This window comes from Mixophyes fleayi, chromosome 4 (assembly GCF_038048845.1).
Source record: "Mixophyes fleayi isolate aMixFle1 chromosome 4, aMixFle1.hap1, whole genome shotgun sequence".
Lineage (NCBI taxonomy): Eukaryota > Metazoa > Chordata > Amphibia > Anura > Limnodynastidae > Mixophyes > Mixophyes fleayi.
In genome coordinates, this window is record NC_134405.1 from 152,913,974 (window position 1) to 152,932,845 (window position 18,872).

Consider the following 18,872-nt stretch of genomic DNA (forward strand, 5'->3'; position numbering starts at 1 on the left):
GACTAGATCAAATCAAATATCTGTGAATGCTTTTTTGGTCTGTTGGATCCACTTTGCAGCAAACACTTGTGTCTATGCTTAGACCATGCATACATTTTCCTGTTGAAACTCGCTACAAGCCCCAGGGGAGGGCTGGCAAATTTTTGCCCAGATGGCAAGACTCGACTCAGCAGCTTATTTTAAAGGAAAAAAAATGCAGGTGGCCCAGTCACCCAGCCCAAGGTAGCCCACTATGGGACCAGCCCAGGGGTCATATGCCCAAATGCTCTCCAGCCCAGTCTGCCACTGACAAGCCTCATTTATGTGTGTGTACAATGACCTCTAAGTGCAAAGATGTCATGTCGAGGCACTGTATACTTGTCCTGGTTCTACTCCTTCACTAAAATTTTGATTCTTAGGGACATATTGAATTAGCTTCCGGGATCGTAGCTACGTGCGGCCACCTCCTTCCCAATATCGCTACACTGCAGATTTCCCTTTGCGAAGGGAAATCTGCAATGTGGTGGTACCGTAATTGCACTTTATGTGTGCGGGCACGCAATGCCGTAATCCTGAAAGCTAACTGATTATGCCCCTTAGGGGTCTATTTATGAAAGGGAGAAGAGCCCTGTTTTAGCTGGATTTATCTCTATTTATTAAAGCCCCCAGGTCGGTGGAGGTTATCGCCCGCGATAGCCTTTTTTATTGAGCAAGTCAGACTCACACATGCTCAGATTGATCCTAGACTGGTCTGGCCAGCGGTAAGAGTCCTCTTGCTGCTGCCAACCAGCATTGCTGGGCAGCTGAGCATCGCTCCACTTCCCTGGCGACCATCTATTGAAAAATTGTGTGGCCAAAAATGTTCTATTGCTACGATAGTAAATCTAGAAAAGTGCAGGGTCATGATAATTAGACCACTTATTATGTTATAAATAACTCAGGCATGTATGAGGACAATGGTTATGTTTTCATCATATTAATACTATAGTATGCATAGCAAATAGGGTTATACACCACCCCTTGATACTCCTACTGTTACCTGAATCAGAGTGTCAGCTCTCAATGGCATAGGACTCAGTCTGTCATAGCACTTTAGTAGATCTATAAGGAAGGTTGTCTATAAAGTTTTACTTAAGAACTGTAAACTTACCTCAACAGTTTGCAGTGCGCTCAAATGCAAGCACAAGTATTAGTGATCCATTTAAATGTTCAGGTAATGGGGCCTCCCTGGTAGAGGACCCCTATTTGCCATAACTACAGGTCAGGATTGATTAAGACAGGGTTAGCCAAAAGTGGACAACCACTTTAATGTTTCATGTTGTCAATTGTAATCTTTTATGCATATTTATTTTTTATGAACACAGGTTTACTGGTTAAAGGAAATGAATAACAAAAACAGTTCTTATATATTTTCTTATAATAATGTCAAACACCTGCAGCAGTCTTTTTACAATGATGAAAATCCCATTTGTATGTACCTTAAGCATGTACATGGAAGACTAGAAGGTTTTATCTGCAATGAAAGCAAGGGTGTCCAAAACACAGCTCATCTCCCCTCAAATGTCCCGCACTGCCAACAACACTGCCTTGGTGTCACACTTAACTCTGCACACTGCTTTATTTCTCATATCCAGTCTCTTCCCCAGTCCTGTCGCCTCCAACTTCAAAATATTCGTAGAATATTTGTCTTTCCAAACACGCTGCCAAAACTCTTATCCACTCTCTCATAATCTCCCTACTTGATAACTGTAACCTCCTCCTATCTGGAATTCTCGTCATCCATCTATCCCTGTTTTAATCCATCTCCATTTTCTACAGTAGCCAATTCAAATTACCCGTACCCATAAAGGCCTCAATAACACCACCCCATCATATATCTCTAATCTCAAATAAAAATATTCTCCCTCCCGCCATCTTAGATCTACCTCTGACCTACGCCTTGTCTCGTCTCTGGTAACCACCTCTCACTTCCGCTTACAAGATTTCACCTGTGCCCCTAACCACTTATGGATTTCCCTACCATACCCAATCAGACTCTTCCACAGACTTCAAATCTTTAAATCACTTTCTGAAAACCCATCTCTATATTTCAGCTTACCCTACTCCCATCTATACTACCCACACTAATGCTCCCTCAAACCTCTCCCTATCTCCTCTCTAAGCTATACTTGTGCCTCTGGTTTCAGCTGTGCCCTTTTCTAATTAGCTCCCTCATGAGCAGGATCTTCCATACCCTTTGTTTTCATGTCTGCATTTTTAATTTTGCCTGGTATGTTTTATGTGTTTCCTGTTTTCCCCAATGTCCGGCGCTGTGGCGCCTGGCAAATCAATGATAATAATAATAATACATATGGGCTGTGTTATTTAGGATATTATAACCAGATATAAACTGTGTGATATTTTTTCTTCAGTAACCAGAGAGAATGCTTGCTAAAATTAAATTTGTTTGGTCATTTCCTTTACATTCATGTACCACATTTGCATACAGGCACGTTCTACAGATGGAGTATAGCACATGATAAATAACATTGATTTAGCGGTCACATTATAATGTTGCTCTGCATGACCTAAAACATTAGAAAAACAAAGATGTCATTACTTTTTTTATTGCACCAGCTTTATTAACAGAGACATTGGTTAAATTACCATGAATAAATATTGAGATCCTTAGTGGCCACACTTTATAAAGTACCCAAGCATGGCCTACTGTGGTTTTATTGAAAGAGGCTATGAGGCTAAACAATTCATAGTAGGCAAATTTCAATACAGTTATTTAGGTATTAGCTGGTATCTTGGGAGCTACTAAAGAAATGCAATTTAAAAGTTGTGCCATTGTCCAATCGGAGTCTGTCAGCAGGACAAGAGGCACATTAAGTATCAAATAAAGACATGCAGAGATAAGCTGCTATTGCACTGTCATTACAGTGCACAACTGACAAACCCAGTAGCCTCTGACTACTGACATTTGTAGGTTACCCAGTATTAGACAACACCACATCTGTATCAGCATAGGGATAAATTGATTCTTCTACTTCACATCAGATTAGCCTTTTATTTTATATATCCTTTCAGTTCTCGTAATATTGTGTAATGATAATATTGATGCTTCTGACAATCTATTCATTGTAACTGGGGTTTTCTTTTTACCATAAATATTAAACTGATTTTAAAAATAACTTGGTTTATTTTTATCTCCCACTTACTTACGGTTTCTCTCATATATAACACATTCAATTGATCGTCAGTAAATAATTATTTGGACACAACCTGTTTGACAAATTGGTTATATTGAACTGTCACAAAGATGTCTCTGAGTATATACCAAAGCTTGTGTAATGGTTTAGGTGCCATGTTTACCTCTCCTTGTACCAAAGTGTGTCTTCCAGTATATAGTTCATAACATTGCTGGGATCCTGCACATGGTTGTAAGATAAATATGACTGACCACACGTTCTGGGGGTTGCATACAATATTTTGAACAAGTCCTAATCCATCTATATTCAGAATAAGTTAGGAAATGAAAATGCTTTTTTGTGATTTCAGCTACTTACTACAATCTGACCACTGCATGTAAATTAATGTGTTTTGGTAAAACTATATTCATACTTTGTTGGTTTTCATAGTGTTAGTGACACAATTCGTTTATGTTTTCCTCCATGTAACATGAAGAACTAAAATGTATTGTTAAAATCGAAACCAGGCTTCCATCTTTTGTAGAATGAACAGTTATATTTAATATTTTAGTTAACATTTTTTCCCATTTTAAAAAATAAGTTTAACTTGCAAAACCCTTAGAAGACCCAGGAGCAAGGGAAGAAATTCTACTTGCGAAGTTGATAGGGGTAGCTCTATGAAAGTCTTCCTTTTATGATGCTTGAAGGGCAAGACAATGATAAGAACTGGAAGATGAAACAAGTGCCAGGGTCTAGCTTCATATTCTTTGTGAACGGTACCTCTGGCTTCATGTTGTCAGAAGAGAGCTGTGCTTTATTATGATATTACATTTTTTCTGCTGTGCAAGCACCTCTCTTTCACACATTCTCATTTCAGTTTGTTCAAATGTTTAACGGGTTTGATTCCATGTACAATATGTTTTGTACAATGAATCCTGGCCAGGGTTACAGATCCTTTTGATGGTTCACAGCTTAACACATTCCTGGCTAGCAAATTGTATAGAATACTTTATTGAATTGCACTGTACATTGTAGCTTTTTTATTTTAAATGCGATGAACAATACCAGGGTTATAACCAAGCACATGTCAGATAATGACATGCGCACTATAATCTGGTGTTGTGTTATAGTAAATTAATAAATGACACCATTAACTTTCCATTACACACTGTATTTGCTTTCTCTGACAATTTTGGTTCCTCAATTAATTAAACCTTTTGTCTTTTAATGTGTTTTTCTAGTGGCTGGATCAACTGCTAACTCCACTGCCATGAATTCTCTGACCTCTCTAGGCACTCTACAGGGACTGGCTGGGGCTACCGTGGGATTGAATAATATTAATGCACTAGCAGGTACCGTAAACAGTGAGTATATAGTGCTGTGGTGGATGGCATTTTCCATTGGATTTTGTGTGATTATTTTATTATATTGTCTTAAAACAACAATGAAATATTAACACAATAATTTACAATGCATTTGTCATTCCTGCTTACATGTCAAATGGCTATCAATATTTTTTTATTCACAGTCCTTTAAAACAGTAGCTCTTCCTGGATTTTATATAGGCCTCCTTCACCTTGCTACTGTCAAATATATTATAAATTGCTTGGTTGGGGTATACCCCACTTGAGTGGCGTACGTCTTTCCGACAATGAAAATGTCGCCAGGCTAATTGCCAACACTTGCATTGCGTGACAAGTGGACAATGTCGTCAGTGTGATCGACAACATTCACAATGTTGCCAATCACATTGCCGACACTTTTAAAGACCAATGCCGCCGTCATTTACATTGTTGGAAAATGTTTACATCATAACTATCATTGTTCTTCTAGACAAGATAAGAGTGATGCATATGCAGACTTCATACAGGTCTGAATTGTGCTAGAAGTACTGCAAACTTTTGCCAAAATATGTAAAAATTACATACATTGGCATAAATTAATTTGCTTCAAAGTTCACAGGACATTGCTTCTCTATTGGGATTTTTTAGGTGAAAATCTGAATTTATTGGATGCCATAACACGTATAATTGTTTACTGTGTACTTACCATTTTCTGGATTAGGGAATTTTTAAACTTATAAATTTTTAATTTGGGAGTCAGTGCCCCCCACTATTTTGCTATAAGGAAAACAAGTTGTTACAATAATAATAATATTAATAATAAATAATCTGTGACAATTTTTTTTTAAAATCCAATATGCTCCATGCTCATTCATTCCTACACTGATAACATTATGGTGCCAGTGATTTATCAAGCTCATTAAGTGGTTAATGCTACTAGACTGATAATAGCCTGCATACATTAAGAAAGCAGAGCACATTTAATTGCTATGTAGAATAGTAACAATATATACACTGTTATACACTGTTATATGTACTGTACTTGTATACAATAGTCAATTGATGTTTGTGATGCATTATGACATTTTATTTGTAAAAGGTTGTGCGGACATATATTTTATTTGCATTATATAATGGTAGCACATTTACAATTACTGTTGTCTGGGGGAACAGGAATAATAAACTATGGGATTCATCAAGGCACATATCTGCTGATTTTCAGCATATCATACGTTATCGTACTATTTTTTCTTGAATGCCTTTATTATTAACTGGTGACATTAATTCTATATATTTTTTTCTTTTGCGAATTTATAATCCACATTGGCTATGGACATATCCTGCAGTGTCTTGTTTAGTTGAGCACAGCAGACCTACACCCGAATTCACCAGCACACGTATCTTCAGATACGTTTCTTGTTGAATTTGGGAGTTGTCAAAGCTGATTTACGTGCACTTTAAACCAAACACACGTTGCACTTAGTATGCGTGCCTTGATGAATCAGGCCCTATATGTGATTGGAAAAGTGGTCTACAGAATTTCAAAGTTTTGTATAAGGTCTGTTTGCTGTACATATTGATTAGATAGATGGAGAGAGATAGATGGATGGATAGAAAGATAGATGGAGAGCGACAGAGAGAGATCAGATAGCTGGAGAAGATATATTAGATACTGTATATGCGTTCATGTTCTTGTATCTGTAATTTCTTGTAAAATCTATTTATATATTATAAAATATAGAAGATATAACATTACTCTAAAAAGCTAATGTATATATTATTATGAACTACAACATGCCATTGATGAGATCATCTCTAGCTTATATATTTAGATAGCAAATTTGGACTGGACAACTGGTGTGATCTGGAATCCCATTAAGTAAGCAGGGCTTACCAGATCTCACTGTAATAGCCTCACCCATTCTATTGCCCTCAATGCACTTGGTTGATGTAAATGGCACTATAAACACACCTCTTGTCTAGTCCAAATGTGTTCCAACTGTACGTACCATATTAGTATGAAATAAGCGCAATAAGGAACTTTGGATAAAAATATGACAATATTAAACAGTTTAGTAAGCAATTTCCAAATAAAACAAAAGAAAAACAGTACAACTGTTAAAACGTTCCAAAAACAAATTCAACACTTTGGACATTTTGTGCAATATTTTGGCAATTTGCTTTCCATTTCCCCCTCTGTTTATGACAACAGGGTGGTTTTACATCTCAGGGAGCAGTGTTACCATTCATTTTCTACCCAGCATAAACCACTCTCTCATTTTGAATCATTGATCCTCATCAATAACCATGTGCCGGCTGTGTAGCTTGAACTGTTAAACATTGTAGCATTAATCAATCAGCAGTTATTAGCACTGTCCTCATAACCAAATAGAAATGAAATTAATATAAATGTGAAATCAGTCATTGGAAACAAGCAAGCTTTTATAAAGGGCCATATTAGCATAAGAAAAATATTAACACTGCTGATAAGTCAAATAATACATGGTAGCTATGTACACACCAGTCTTTATTTTTTAAATATTTTTACAAAAGTGGACTTCACTTTTAACTATGACTGGAAAAGAAGCAAATAAATTGCAATGTAATTGTATTTAAATACATGCAATTGATAACGTAAATAAACCTTCCCATAGCCATATCGGGATTACAATATTGTTTTCCAGCGTTTTTAAAGTCTGCTTTATTTCAAATCTTAATTATTTGTTCCAGAAAGAAATGTAGACAGCAGTAAAACGATGCTTTATCAGAAATGTGCATGTTTTTAAATGTCAACACCCACCATTGTTTTAAAGTGCTGTTGTATCAGTTTCTTCTTGTTGAAGTGGTCATTTTATTGCATGCAGTGCAGTCATTTGTGGTGTAAAAAAATGGTCAATATCTATTAGAAAGCACTAATGAACAAGTGCAATTTTTTTTCTCTATTGTTGGGTTTTTTGTAAAGTTGCTCAAATGCTCTCAGGTATGGCTGCTCTGAATGGAGGACTCGGCGCAACAGGCTTGACGAACGGTACAGCCGGTACAATGGATGCCCTCACCCAGGCCTACTCAGGGATTCAGCAGTATGCTGCAGCGGCACTGCCAACACTTTATAGTCAGAGTTTGCTACAGCAGCAGAGTGCTGCAGGCAGTCAGAAGGAAGGTAAGAGTTTATAAAGAATTTAGCATTGCAAATGGGTTTATCCAAAGTGTTTCTTAAAAGAATGCAGCATAGGGGGATATTTGATTGATGGGTTCTGAGATTACTGAATTTTCATTAGATTTATTTTCAATCTACATTCCTGAGAAAGATGACACTGTCAGATTTATGAGCCCATGTAATAAGAAGTTATGGTGCACTAGGACACACTGCACAGTCCACTCTGTTGAATGGACCGCATTGGAAAATGAGATTACCTTTGCCCAATACAGACTTCAGTCTAGGCCTCAACACTGCAATTTATCAAAATGTAATGTGTGAAAGAAAAACACATTAAACAAGATCACATTTAGACTGGGAACCTCATTCTGTACTGTTATCCCTTGTGAGGTCACTTGAGATAAGCGTGTGGAGTTTTCACCATACCTGTCATTTTTAAATTAGTGATATGACAATCATTAACACATTAGACACTGCAGGATTTGCTAAATCCCCAGCTTCCTTTTATGTTTCAATCTACATTTCTCAAAAATGGTTTTGTAATGTAATCACACAATATTCAAACATTTCACTTATGTTTCGTCATTATGCAGTGTACTAATTTACTTCTGGAGATTTAATAAGAGCTGTAATAATTTATATATTATCTAATTTGGCAAATTCCCTTTGCATTTTTCCCCAGAGTTTCTACTTTAAACATACTGATTGAGGTTCACATTGTCACTGTTTGAGATTTATTCTCAAAGTAAGAATGCGATTAGGGCATTGGAAACATAATAATCATTTTCCACAATCTTGCAATTAGAAATAAAGGCAATTGCACGTTATAAAGCTGTATTCCAACAGGCACTTTTCTCCCAGTGACTGCATGATGTATTCCATGGCTGTATAGTATACCAAGACACTTGTGTTGGTTAGGTCATCGATATCATATGGGTCTGTACACAAGGACACAATAGGACTGTAACCACTGTATTAAGAAGACATGTCTTACATTTAGTGATAATAATATTGTTTTGTAAGTGTTGTTGCTACAGCAAGAAGAACACTACATTTTCAGAGTGTTCTTAATACAAGAACGATATTTAATATATTGTTGCATGCAATCACACTGCACATTAGTCAGTTATATTACCCTTTGTGTATTTGTGCAAATGCACACAGTAGTAAATTTGACTCAGTATGAAGAAAGATGTACATCAGCAATAGCAGGTGCTACAGAGCAGCCATAGTCATGTTTTCAACAAGCACAGATGCAAATTCTCTAAAAGTTTCAATCCATGCCTTGTTGGAACTTAAGTTAATATTAATTATGTGTAATTACAACTTTAAAATGTATTTTTTTTTTAATAAAACAAAGCTATTGTTTACAAACCATGCATTTTGCTTTAGATTTATATTGGCTTTATTAGCAGATTGTATTTTATAATACTTAAGTCAAAAGCATTATTATTTTGTGTTACCCACCATTCTTTTTTCATCTTATACAATAATGTATACATTTCATTTATTCATATTTTTCTGCAGGAATATATATCTTTCAGCATATTTTCCTTACATACCATTTTAAGTTCTTAAATTACTCCTAATTTAGGCATTTGAATATATTATCCTGCAAACTATAAGACGGCCTTCATTCATTTCCCCACACTTGACATCTAGCTCACTGACCAGTAGTTATCTGATTATACCATACTTCCACTTATGTGTAGAGGGGCTAAATTTGGAAGTCGCCAGTCATCTGGAATTACATCTGTCAATAGTGACTTCTTGCACAGCTCTGGTAGTGGTGCTGAAAGCACACCTTTAAGCTACTTTAATATCCTGGAATCTATACCATCTGATCCCATGAACTCATCAGCTTTCACTACTGAAAGCATCAGTTGGACTTTCCATCCAGTAAATAAAATGCATTTTTTTCACTTTCTATTTAACATATTTCCCAGTGAGAAAATGAACTGGAATATTTGCTACATATTCTTTAGGCATCCCAAATGACAGGCTTTAGATCTTGAAAATAGCACTAGACAACAGGAAATTGATAACAAAATAATGAACTGCATGGAATCAGTTGTAAATTGTAAGAGTGTGTTTGCACAAAATTAAAGAGAGACTTTTTTTTTTACTTGTAAGTCTGATACAAGATGTCCTTGTTTTCTCTTGTGGGTGTTTGTTTTTATCTGTGATTTGTCACATTTTGTATAGTTTGTTTTAGGACTTTTGTAAACCCATCCGCTCACACACCTTCACACACAAAATTGTCTCAGAATTATCACTCCACATACAACCACGCCACTTCCCTCTGGACTATCTTACATGCAGACAGCCTGATTATTTAATGTGACCAGCAGGAGTCAGTGAGTAGGTAATGCACAAATGTGGGTTATTCCAGAAGTGGAGTAATATGGGCATACAAAAAAAGTTGTGAAATATTGTTTCATTACACATTTTCTAAAAGTGATATTAAATGTCCTTGTATGGTTGCTATGAATTGCTGACCTAATTTGTAGACATAGCGCTGTAAGGGCATGTTAACCCTCCTTACTATGCTGCAGGGGAAGTAGCCGCACATATGCCTGTATGTTACGGCTGCTTTCCTCCTGGTGTAAGACCCCCATGTACTAAAGGTGATTTTGCACATTTTCGTACTATTCCAAGTCACATGTATTTTGGAATAAAAAGCAAAGTACTTGTACTATGTGAGCAAATGTATATTTTTGCTGACCCCAACACTACATGACTCTATATGTGAGCAAAAGTTATTTTTTTTTATACATGAATCTTTACAACTGTTGGGAGTTACAGCACTTGTAACACCAAACTGTTTCCTCAGGGAATTCCAGATGTCTGTCTATGGAACCATTTGTCACCATGTCCCATTGTGTTAATTACCTTTGTAGGCCCAACCAATCTCCCTGTTTACATGTGCTTTTCATGCTTTATCTTTGTACAATGCTATCCGTTTTTGTATTTATTTACATAATATATTTGCAATTTCCATTTATATTTATTTTCATTTTACTTACAAAAAAGCAATACAATTTAGAATAAACATATGATTATATAAAATTCTAAAGAATGTGTAAAAGAGATTCTAACTATAGTGAAGTCAGGCCTCCTTTTCTCTTCCTCTCAAGGTCCAGAAGGTGCAAATCTCTTTATTTATCATCTACCCCAAGAGTTTGGTGACCAGGACATCTTGCAGATGTTTATGCCTTTTGGAAATGTTATCTCTGCTAAAGTCTTCATTGACAAACAGACCAATCTGAGCAAGTGCTTTGGTAAGTAGAATGGTATTAATTGCTGAATAATGGTCAGGCATAAATTGTACTTTGTACAACAAAGCATAGAATACAATGTAACTGTTTATTTGTGGGAGATGATATTGTATACAGAGGATGTAACCAATAGATTGCTTATCCCACTGTGCTGCATATCACCACAATACAACACATTGACATAAATTAATACTGACCACATTGAGATTGTATTTCGAAAAGAATTCTCAGGTTGGCATTTTACAATAATTTCACTATTGAAATGTGAATCAAAGTGCATAGCAGTACACATTTTAGGTGCATTTTCATGCACACATTTTAGGTACATGGGACACATAGGACAAAGGAGGGGGGGCAGTGATTCCATTAAAGGGGACTGAAACATGGTCAAACAGAGTCAAACTATTGGGGTTAAAATGTCCTAAACAAAAATTGTTGTTACATTTTTTGAGTATAAAGTGGTTTATAATGTAAATTATAGCACCTTGATTTTGAAGTCACTATTTGTCTATTTAGTTTGTTTTCTAAAGTGACGTTCAATTGGTCTGTGGTGCTAAACTAGAGATAACATGAAAAGGAAAAGTAAATATGTTTTTGTAAATTATGGATTTTAACACACATTTTAAATATAATTTAGTTCATGTCTACACTACTCAAGTTTGAACAAAGCATTTCACAGTTAAAGGAGCTGCTGCAACAAACATGAAACAATGTTTAACAAATAAGCTTCTTAGACCACATTGGCCTTATTCAGTGATATTCGCACATGCTATACATTTAGGCACAGTAAAGGTATACTGACCTCCAGTGCCTGAAGTCAGTTTCTTGGTTATTCAAGCCTTAAGACAGTATATTAGTTTCCTTTTTTAATTTTATACTGTTTAAAATGAATGATGCACAGACACAATAGTTCATAAAGGAAAATGAATACAAGCTGACAAGTAGATGTAGTGAGTAAATGAAACTAATTATTTTTAGAGTAGAGAAATGCCATTACTACGCTATCTGCATGTCAGTTCAAGAATACCTAATCGTCCTGCTTTGTGCTAAAGGCAGACACGCCACTTACTAGGTAGCTTTGTTTCTATCTTTTCTGCTGTCAACATGGTCACATGCTTTATTGTGACTAAACTCTTTTGTCTTTTGATGAGCTAAGAAAAGTCTTGACTCAGCACTTGTGAATTTTTGCCCAACTCTGTGCACAATAAGCAGCTTAAAACAGTGTAATTCTATCTACCTTAGAGGGATTAATGGTTTTGTCTCAATTTTGCATGTGTCCAACATTTCTTTATACAATATCATATTAATCAAATAACTTGTAGATAATCCATTGTTTTAGAAATATGAACATAATAATGAATGTTATTAATAAATGAAGTAAACACACTAACATGATGTGTTCCTTGTGTTTCACCTTACTTTAAATTCCCCTATTTAATGCTTTGAAGGAAGTGATGGCAGCACGGTGGATTAGTGGTCAGCACTTCTGCCTCACTGTTCGATTTCCGACCATGGTGTTATCTGTGTGGTGTTTGAATGTTCTCCCCATAGGGTGTGGTAGGTTGTTGCAGCAGTTATAATATAGACAACAGTTAGGCAGACATAAAAATTCTGATTACTATAAGGCCTACAATGAGATAATAGGGACTTACCATATAGCAGACATATCAGATTCCCCACATGCTTAATTGCCGCCCAATATAAATCGTGACTTTCTAAAATGTCTCCAGCTTCAATGACGTCAGTTACAATGGCGGTACAGTGAGATTGGCGGTTCTAATGCGGCAATGGCCGGACCCACCGACTGTATAATGTAATCCAGGTGGCAGGTCGGCCCATTGCGGGAGGCTTATTACACTTGGATAAGTCTTAGAAGATGACTCTGAGAAGAGATAATGGGATTATGGGACAATGAACAAAAAAGTGTCTCTACAGGCAGCTAAACTCTTCATTCGGACTTAGAACCTAAGAGAATTCCTGCAAATGAAAAAGTATAATACGTTCATATCCTAATATTTTTCAAAAACAATGGAAAAATTGAAGAGTTTTGGGAAATTAACCAGTATAATAATGTCAGAGTGTTTACAACTCATAGCTTTTCATTTTAGGTGACATCATGCTCCTCTAATTCTACAGCACTTAAATTTACTATCAAGAACACATTCACATTGCATGGTAACACATTTGGTAAAACTAGTAAATTGCACATTTATTAATTTATTCCTTTTTAGCCATGAATGCCAAACCAAATCCTATGCTTAAGGAATTCACTATGCACAGCATGCCTGTACAGTTCTCCATGGCAGGATGTGTTCTCAACAGCAACATTGAGACAGATGCTATATTACATGAAATGTAGACTTAAACATTTTTAATTCCAAACAGCTAATTGTTTTCTAACTGAAACAGGGACATATTCATAATATCAAATAGCAATTGTTTTATCACCATTTGAGTAAATCTTCTGAAATGTGAAGTTATGGAAGATCATATTACTGTATGTATGTGACAAATGTCTTCTGATTAATTCCTGTTCATAACAATCTTTGTTTTCTAGCCCGTCTTTGTGTTAAGAATGTACCCAATGAATTGAATATTTAATATGTTCCTATGTTTCCTTATTATTGATGTGAATGTTGCATTGTTATATTATGGAGTATCACCAGCACTTTATGTCTTTATGTCTTTTTGTCCCACATTAATGTTTCTTTTATTTTATCCCTTGCAGGCTTTGTTAGCTATGACAATCCTGTTTCTGCGCAAGCTGCTATTCAGGCTATGAACGGCTTTCAGATCGGCATGAAACGCTTGAAAGTTCAGCTGAAGCGCTCCAAAAATGACAGCAAACCGTACTGATTTTAACCCCAGAAGCTTTCTGCTCTTATTTTAGCTTTTTTAGGGTAAGTCCCATGAGCCAGCCTGTTCTCCACTGGGGGCTGAGGAGGAAAACATTGCCAACACTCACCAAGAGAGACAATTATTTTTACATTAAAAGCTTCCATTCCCTTCTACCCTGGCCCCCTGGTCTTGCCACTTACTCTGGCTATATTTTCTTACCCAGAATCAAGCAAGTTGTGTACTAATGTTCTGTTCCACTTTTCATTTGCCTATATTTTTTGTATGACATCTTCAGATCTACAATAGCAGCAAAACAATGTGCAATTACATTCTGCAACCACTGGTGCCATCAAAAAAACAAATATACTGAACACAAGTAAAGGTTTCAAGGACCTAGTTGTATAATAATGACACCAGCAGTTAATAGGCTAGTGTGGTGGCCTAATGTGAAAATATTGCCAATCTACACATACTTTTTAATTATTTATTTAATGATACGTTTACTTATTTAAGGAACACTCTCACACACAGGCAAAAACAAAGTCCTTCCACTGCGTCAAATTGATTTTAGAAGGTTTTAGTTGATTCGAGTAAAAAATATTATGGACCAGAAATGACTGGTCTCTATGTTATTAGGATACTATGTTGAGTTAGTTTATTTATTTATTTATTTATGTATGTTGTTATTTATTATTATACTATTAATATGTTTGGAAAAGATGTGTGTTAAAAAAAAACGTCTTGGAGAACTGTTTCTAAAGCTACAGGGTTTAAAAGTAACTAAAGTGAGTGAATATACTTGATGTTTCTTGAGAGATAAATTTAATAATAAAGGAAGCCACAGGCCTGTAAATTTTATTTGTAAAAAAACATTTCTATTTTTGTACAAAAATTTTTACTGCCTCAGAAATAATGGGAGTTATTTATTGTTAACTTATTGGATATCTAAAGAGAAGTTCTCAATGCTAGATAGATACCTTTTGAAATAGACTCTAGAGTAACAAAATATTAAAGAAAGTTTTTATTTTTAGGTCAAACACCCATTATGCACAAACCACTCTTTCGTTTCTATGTTTTGTTTGGTTATTTTTGTTTCCATTGCGTAGTGAAAGATTTGTCCTGTGACTTATCTGTTGTGTGGCATTTGTTCAAAATGGCCGCTTTCCCCCTTCTGTAACCCTTCCTTTGCTCCCCAAAGCAATCCATCTGCGCTAACTCTAACTAGATGGTTTATTTTGGGCTGTTCATTGTGCTTTGTGTAAAATATATCCTATATATATATAGATAAATGTGAATTATGGAATGCATATAGAATCTAATAACTACAAAGATTTGCATTACATTTTATTCCTACACTGGTTAACCTATTCAGTTCTGGAAAGGACAGAGCTGCATTTCCTTTTAATGCACTACTGATAAAACCAACACTGATGGGCTTAAAAAGTGATTTTGTTTCTGCTGCATAGATTCTGTGTAACTTTATACTCTTCCTTGTTTTTTTTCCCTAGAACATCTTCATGCCTGTTAGTTCACCGTTTGCCTAGCATGTCCCTGTGGCGTCTATAAAAAAAAAAAAAAAGTTTCATCGTCCCGTCATTGTTTCTGATGTCTTTCTGACCTCACATCATATTTGATCCTCCAACTGACTTAGTTTGACTTCTGAAATTTGCATGTGATCTCATCTAGCTATGAATTCTGGGAAAAAAAAGTCAATGTGAAAAGCGTTGCAGCGTTCACGCAAGACTAATATTTACTATAAGATAAATTATAGAGAAAAAAAAGGACAAAAAAACCTGTGGCAAAAAAACATTTTCTCTTTTTTTTTCTTTTTGTTTTGTTTCATAACATAAACAGACTTGAAAGTATTACACAGGGATTAGCATTCTGTCTGGTCACTGTTTCCTAAAGCAATATGTGTCCAGGAATGCAGAATGTTGGTTTCTAAATGAAGCAGATAACTTCCAAAACAGTTTGAGAAAAACTGTCTGATTTTAAGTCTCTAGAGCTCTGTAATAGTTTTTACATTTTTCAGGCAGTGTAAAGTTTTTTGATAAGGCCATTTTAGGTGGCTCACTTTCTCATTAAATTATATATATAGAACCACTTTTTTGTAGATTAGTATAAAAAAATATTTACCCTGTTTTGGGGCAAATGCTACCTAGTTCTGTCACCTTTTGCTGAACTGACTCACAGTTAGACAATCCATGGTTTAATGCACATGAAATTACCTATATTTTATACTGTTTAAATGTACAGAAAAGAAGGTAAATGTATACTGTGTCACGTTGGTGCTTCTGTGAATTTAGTTGTGGCTTCACTAAGTCTTAAGAGTCTTCAGTGTTCTATGTTTAATAAGTTTAAAAGTTTGGTTTACTTGAACTAAAATAATTTTCTGAAATAAAAAGTCTGTTTGCTATGATTTCATGTGAAACAAAAAACTATTCCAGAAAAAAAAGTTTTGTGTTGGCTTGTAAAGCATTGGTGTTCTTATTTTCTATTGTGGGGAAACTTAGATGTGTTTGTGTTCAGCAAAATGTGACCTGTTTTTTTTCTTCTAAAGAAAAAAAATCAGTGAAAATAACAGTGCCAAATTCCAAAGGTACTTCCTGCCTAAAGCTTCAGTGTATTTCGTGTACGAAGTAATTTGATAACATGGGTATTTTATTATGTGTTTTGTATAAATCCCTTCTATTTAAAAAAAAGAGAGGTTACAAAGTTTGTTAACTTGCTATCCTGTGGTCTTGTTGCCTGAAATTGTTATTGTTTGTTATATCTCTTTGATGTTTTTGGTAAAACATTGTATACAGTAAGTGCCCATGTTCCACTTTTTTAGCCACTCTGCACATCAAATCTGTGAAAGCAAACCTCATAACTGTACTTTCTTCATGGTCTGTGGAAGTCTTCATGGTGAGGAAGCGTTGAACTGCTATTCCTTTTAAGCACAAGTCCTAGAGAATCAGGGTATATAAAGCACACATAAGCACATACATGATGTATAAATCATGCACATACAGTCTATGTAGAATTTCCAAGACATCCATTTTCCTAGTATTATAGTGTGAAATGTACAATGCAATGGATGCCTATTTCAGAAACACACAATTATACAGTATATTGAAACGTGCCATACTTCTTATTACTCGCTTGTATCCATCTTCCATAAGTCAGCAAAACTTTTTTAACAATGTGTTCCATGTTTTCTCTTGTTAAAAACCCCAAGCTGACATTCATTTCCAATGGCACAAATGTAAGGTTGATTAAAGGTGGCCTCTTACTTTTCTCTCAACTAACTTAATAGCATTTAGTTAATATTGCAGTGCCTCACCTCTAAACCTCAGCAAATGTCATTGTTCCACAGTATAAGAATACTAGTATAATCCCCTATGTACAGTAAATTTGGTAAATCAATTTATATATTGGTCCTTAGTATTTACTTCTCGACTCCTGGGTCCTACCAGAATTGTTTGAGGGCTATTTTTGTATGATAAATTAACAAAGAATATGACTAAATTATATCTTTATGCAATTCTAGGAATATATGTATAGAGATATATAATATATAACACATATTTTTGTTATGTAGATTTATGCAGATTTGGAAGAATTTCAAAATAGAGAACGATACAGTATGAATCCAGTTTCTTATGTCATTACAATGTATTTGTTATAAAGCTTTTATTCAAAACGGGTGGGGTAAGATGTTTTAGAAAACTTTTAGTAATGCTTGATGTTCATTTTATCACCTCCTTTTACAATGGAATAATTCAGGGAAATGGTTCTCTCATTAAGCAAAAACGGTTTACATAAAATAAATTAATCAGAAAGTGATGAACTTATTCCAACCAGTCAGTCCATCACTGGGATAAAGTTAATGTCCTACTGTATATAGACAATATCCAGCACTGATGCAGTTAAACACTAGGCTCTCACTGAAGAGACATTGCTTAAAGGACTAATATGTTCAACTTTTCTTTCACCACAAGATTCTAGTTTTTTGGCTTATGTAACTCTGAAGTCATATTAACTGTTCTGTTTTTATTATCTCAAGTGCTAAATACAAATAAGAAAAAAAACCTGTAGTTTCATAACATTTTAGAGCTACTTCATACGAAAGATGTATTTGTGTTTCTTTTTTTGTGCTGTGAGAATTGTTGTTTGTAGATTAAATAATAACTCATTCTGTTTCGAATTTCAAATAGTTTTTAAGTATCGTCTGAGAAAAGCCAAAGTTACTGCAATTTTAGTGGAAACTGTAAGATCATTTAAGTATTGTTTATGTTTTATTGATGCATTTTGGTTCTGTTGTGTGATGGAATTTTAGCCAAAAAAAAAAACAAAAAAAACAGGCTTTCCTATTTCTACTAACTGATTGTACTTATGCATTTTGTACCAGTGCAAAATTTTATACTGGAGATTAAAAAAACAAAAGGAAAAGTTGTGGCTTACTCTTGAAGGCCCTATCATGACCAATTTTGAGTTTGATTTCTGACTGGTAAAAAGAACGGGGGTTTTGCTTTCAACACTTAAAAACTTTGGCTTGCTTTTTTTTCATTTGCTTATACCTAACGTTAAGAGTTATGTCTAAAACGAAAGCGGTAAGTTTCACTTTTTATTATGTATTGTGCAGTTACACAACTAAGGTAATTAGCGCTAGACGTACACAGTCACTTTAAGTGGATAAATGTATTAGTAATAATCAAAACAAAAAAATAGGGGTTTGCTTTTTGCCGTTTAGATCAAAGTTTTTTCTGACTCTTCTGTCTTCATTGTGAACATTACTGTGTAGTTAAAACAGTCAAACTTATTTTTGTAACGTATGTTATTGTGTGATGCAGTTTTTTGCTTCTGTCTCCAATATTAAACCATTTTCCTAATACTCGTCTCTTTGTGTGTTGTGTTTGTTGGTGTTCATCATGTGGTAAAACATCTATACACATCACTGTTTAACGTCTTTTTTTTTTCTTTCTTTTCTTATTTTAATTTATTTCTGTTGCGTATAAAAGTTACAGTCGATTCCATTAAGTAAAAGCCCAATGTGAACAAAATGGAGGGAGCGATGATCAGAATACCTCTACTTTTTGTTCCATATATTTATGTATTGCAA

At 35.0% G+C, this 18,872-nt stretch overlaps 1 protein-coding gene across 19 annotated transcripts in view; it reads left to right on the top strand.

The window, feature by feature from the left end:
- The window catches only part of CELF2 (CUGBP Elav-like family member 2), a 382,596-nt gene extending 363,954 nt beyond the window's left edge, over positions 1 to 18,642 (top strand). For 7 of the 19 annotated variants that reach the window (XM_075208611.1, XM_075208618.1, XM_075208621.1 and 4 more), the window contains 5 exons: positions 4,394 to 4,516; positions 7,458 to 7,655; positions 10,766 to 10,933; positions 13,659 to 13,830; positions 15,277 to 18,642. In XM_075208611.1, the coding sequence (XP_075064712.1) occupies positions 4,394 to 4,516; positions 7,458 to 7,655; positions 10,766 to 10,933; positions 13,659 to 13,786 (617 nt within the window). In that variant the 3' untranslated portion in view covers positions 13,787 to 13,830; positions 15,277 to 18,642. The remainder of the gene's footprint in view (positions 1 to 4,393; positions 4,517 to 7,457; positions 7,656 to 10,765; positions 10,934 to 13,658; positions 13,831 to 15,276) is intronic. The other 12 variants (XM_075208616.1, XM_075208631.1, XM_075208615.1 and 9 more) reach the window with 7 other exon arrangements.
- The last annotated feature ends 230 nt before the right edge of the window (positions 18,643 to 18,872 follow it).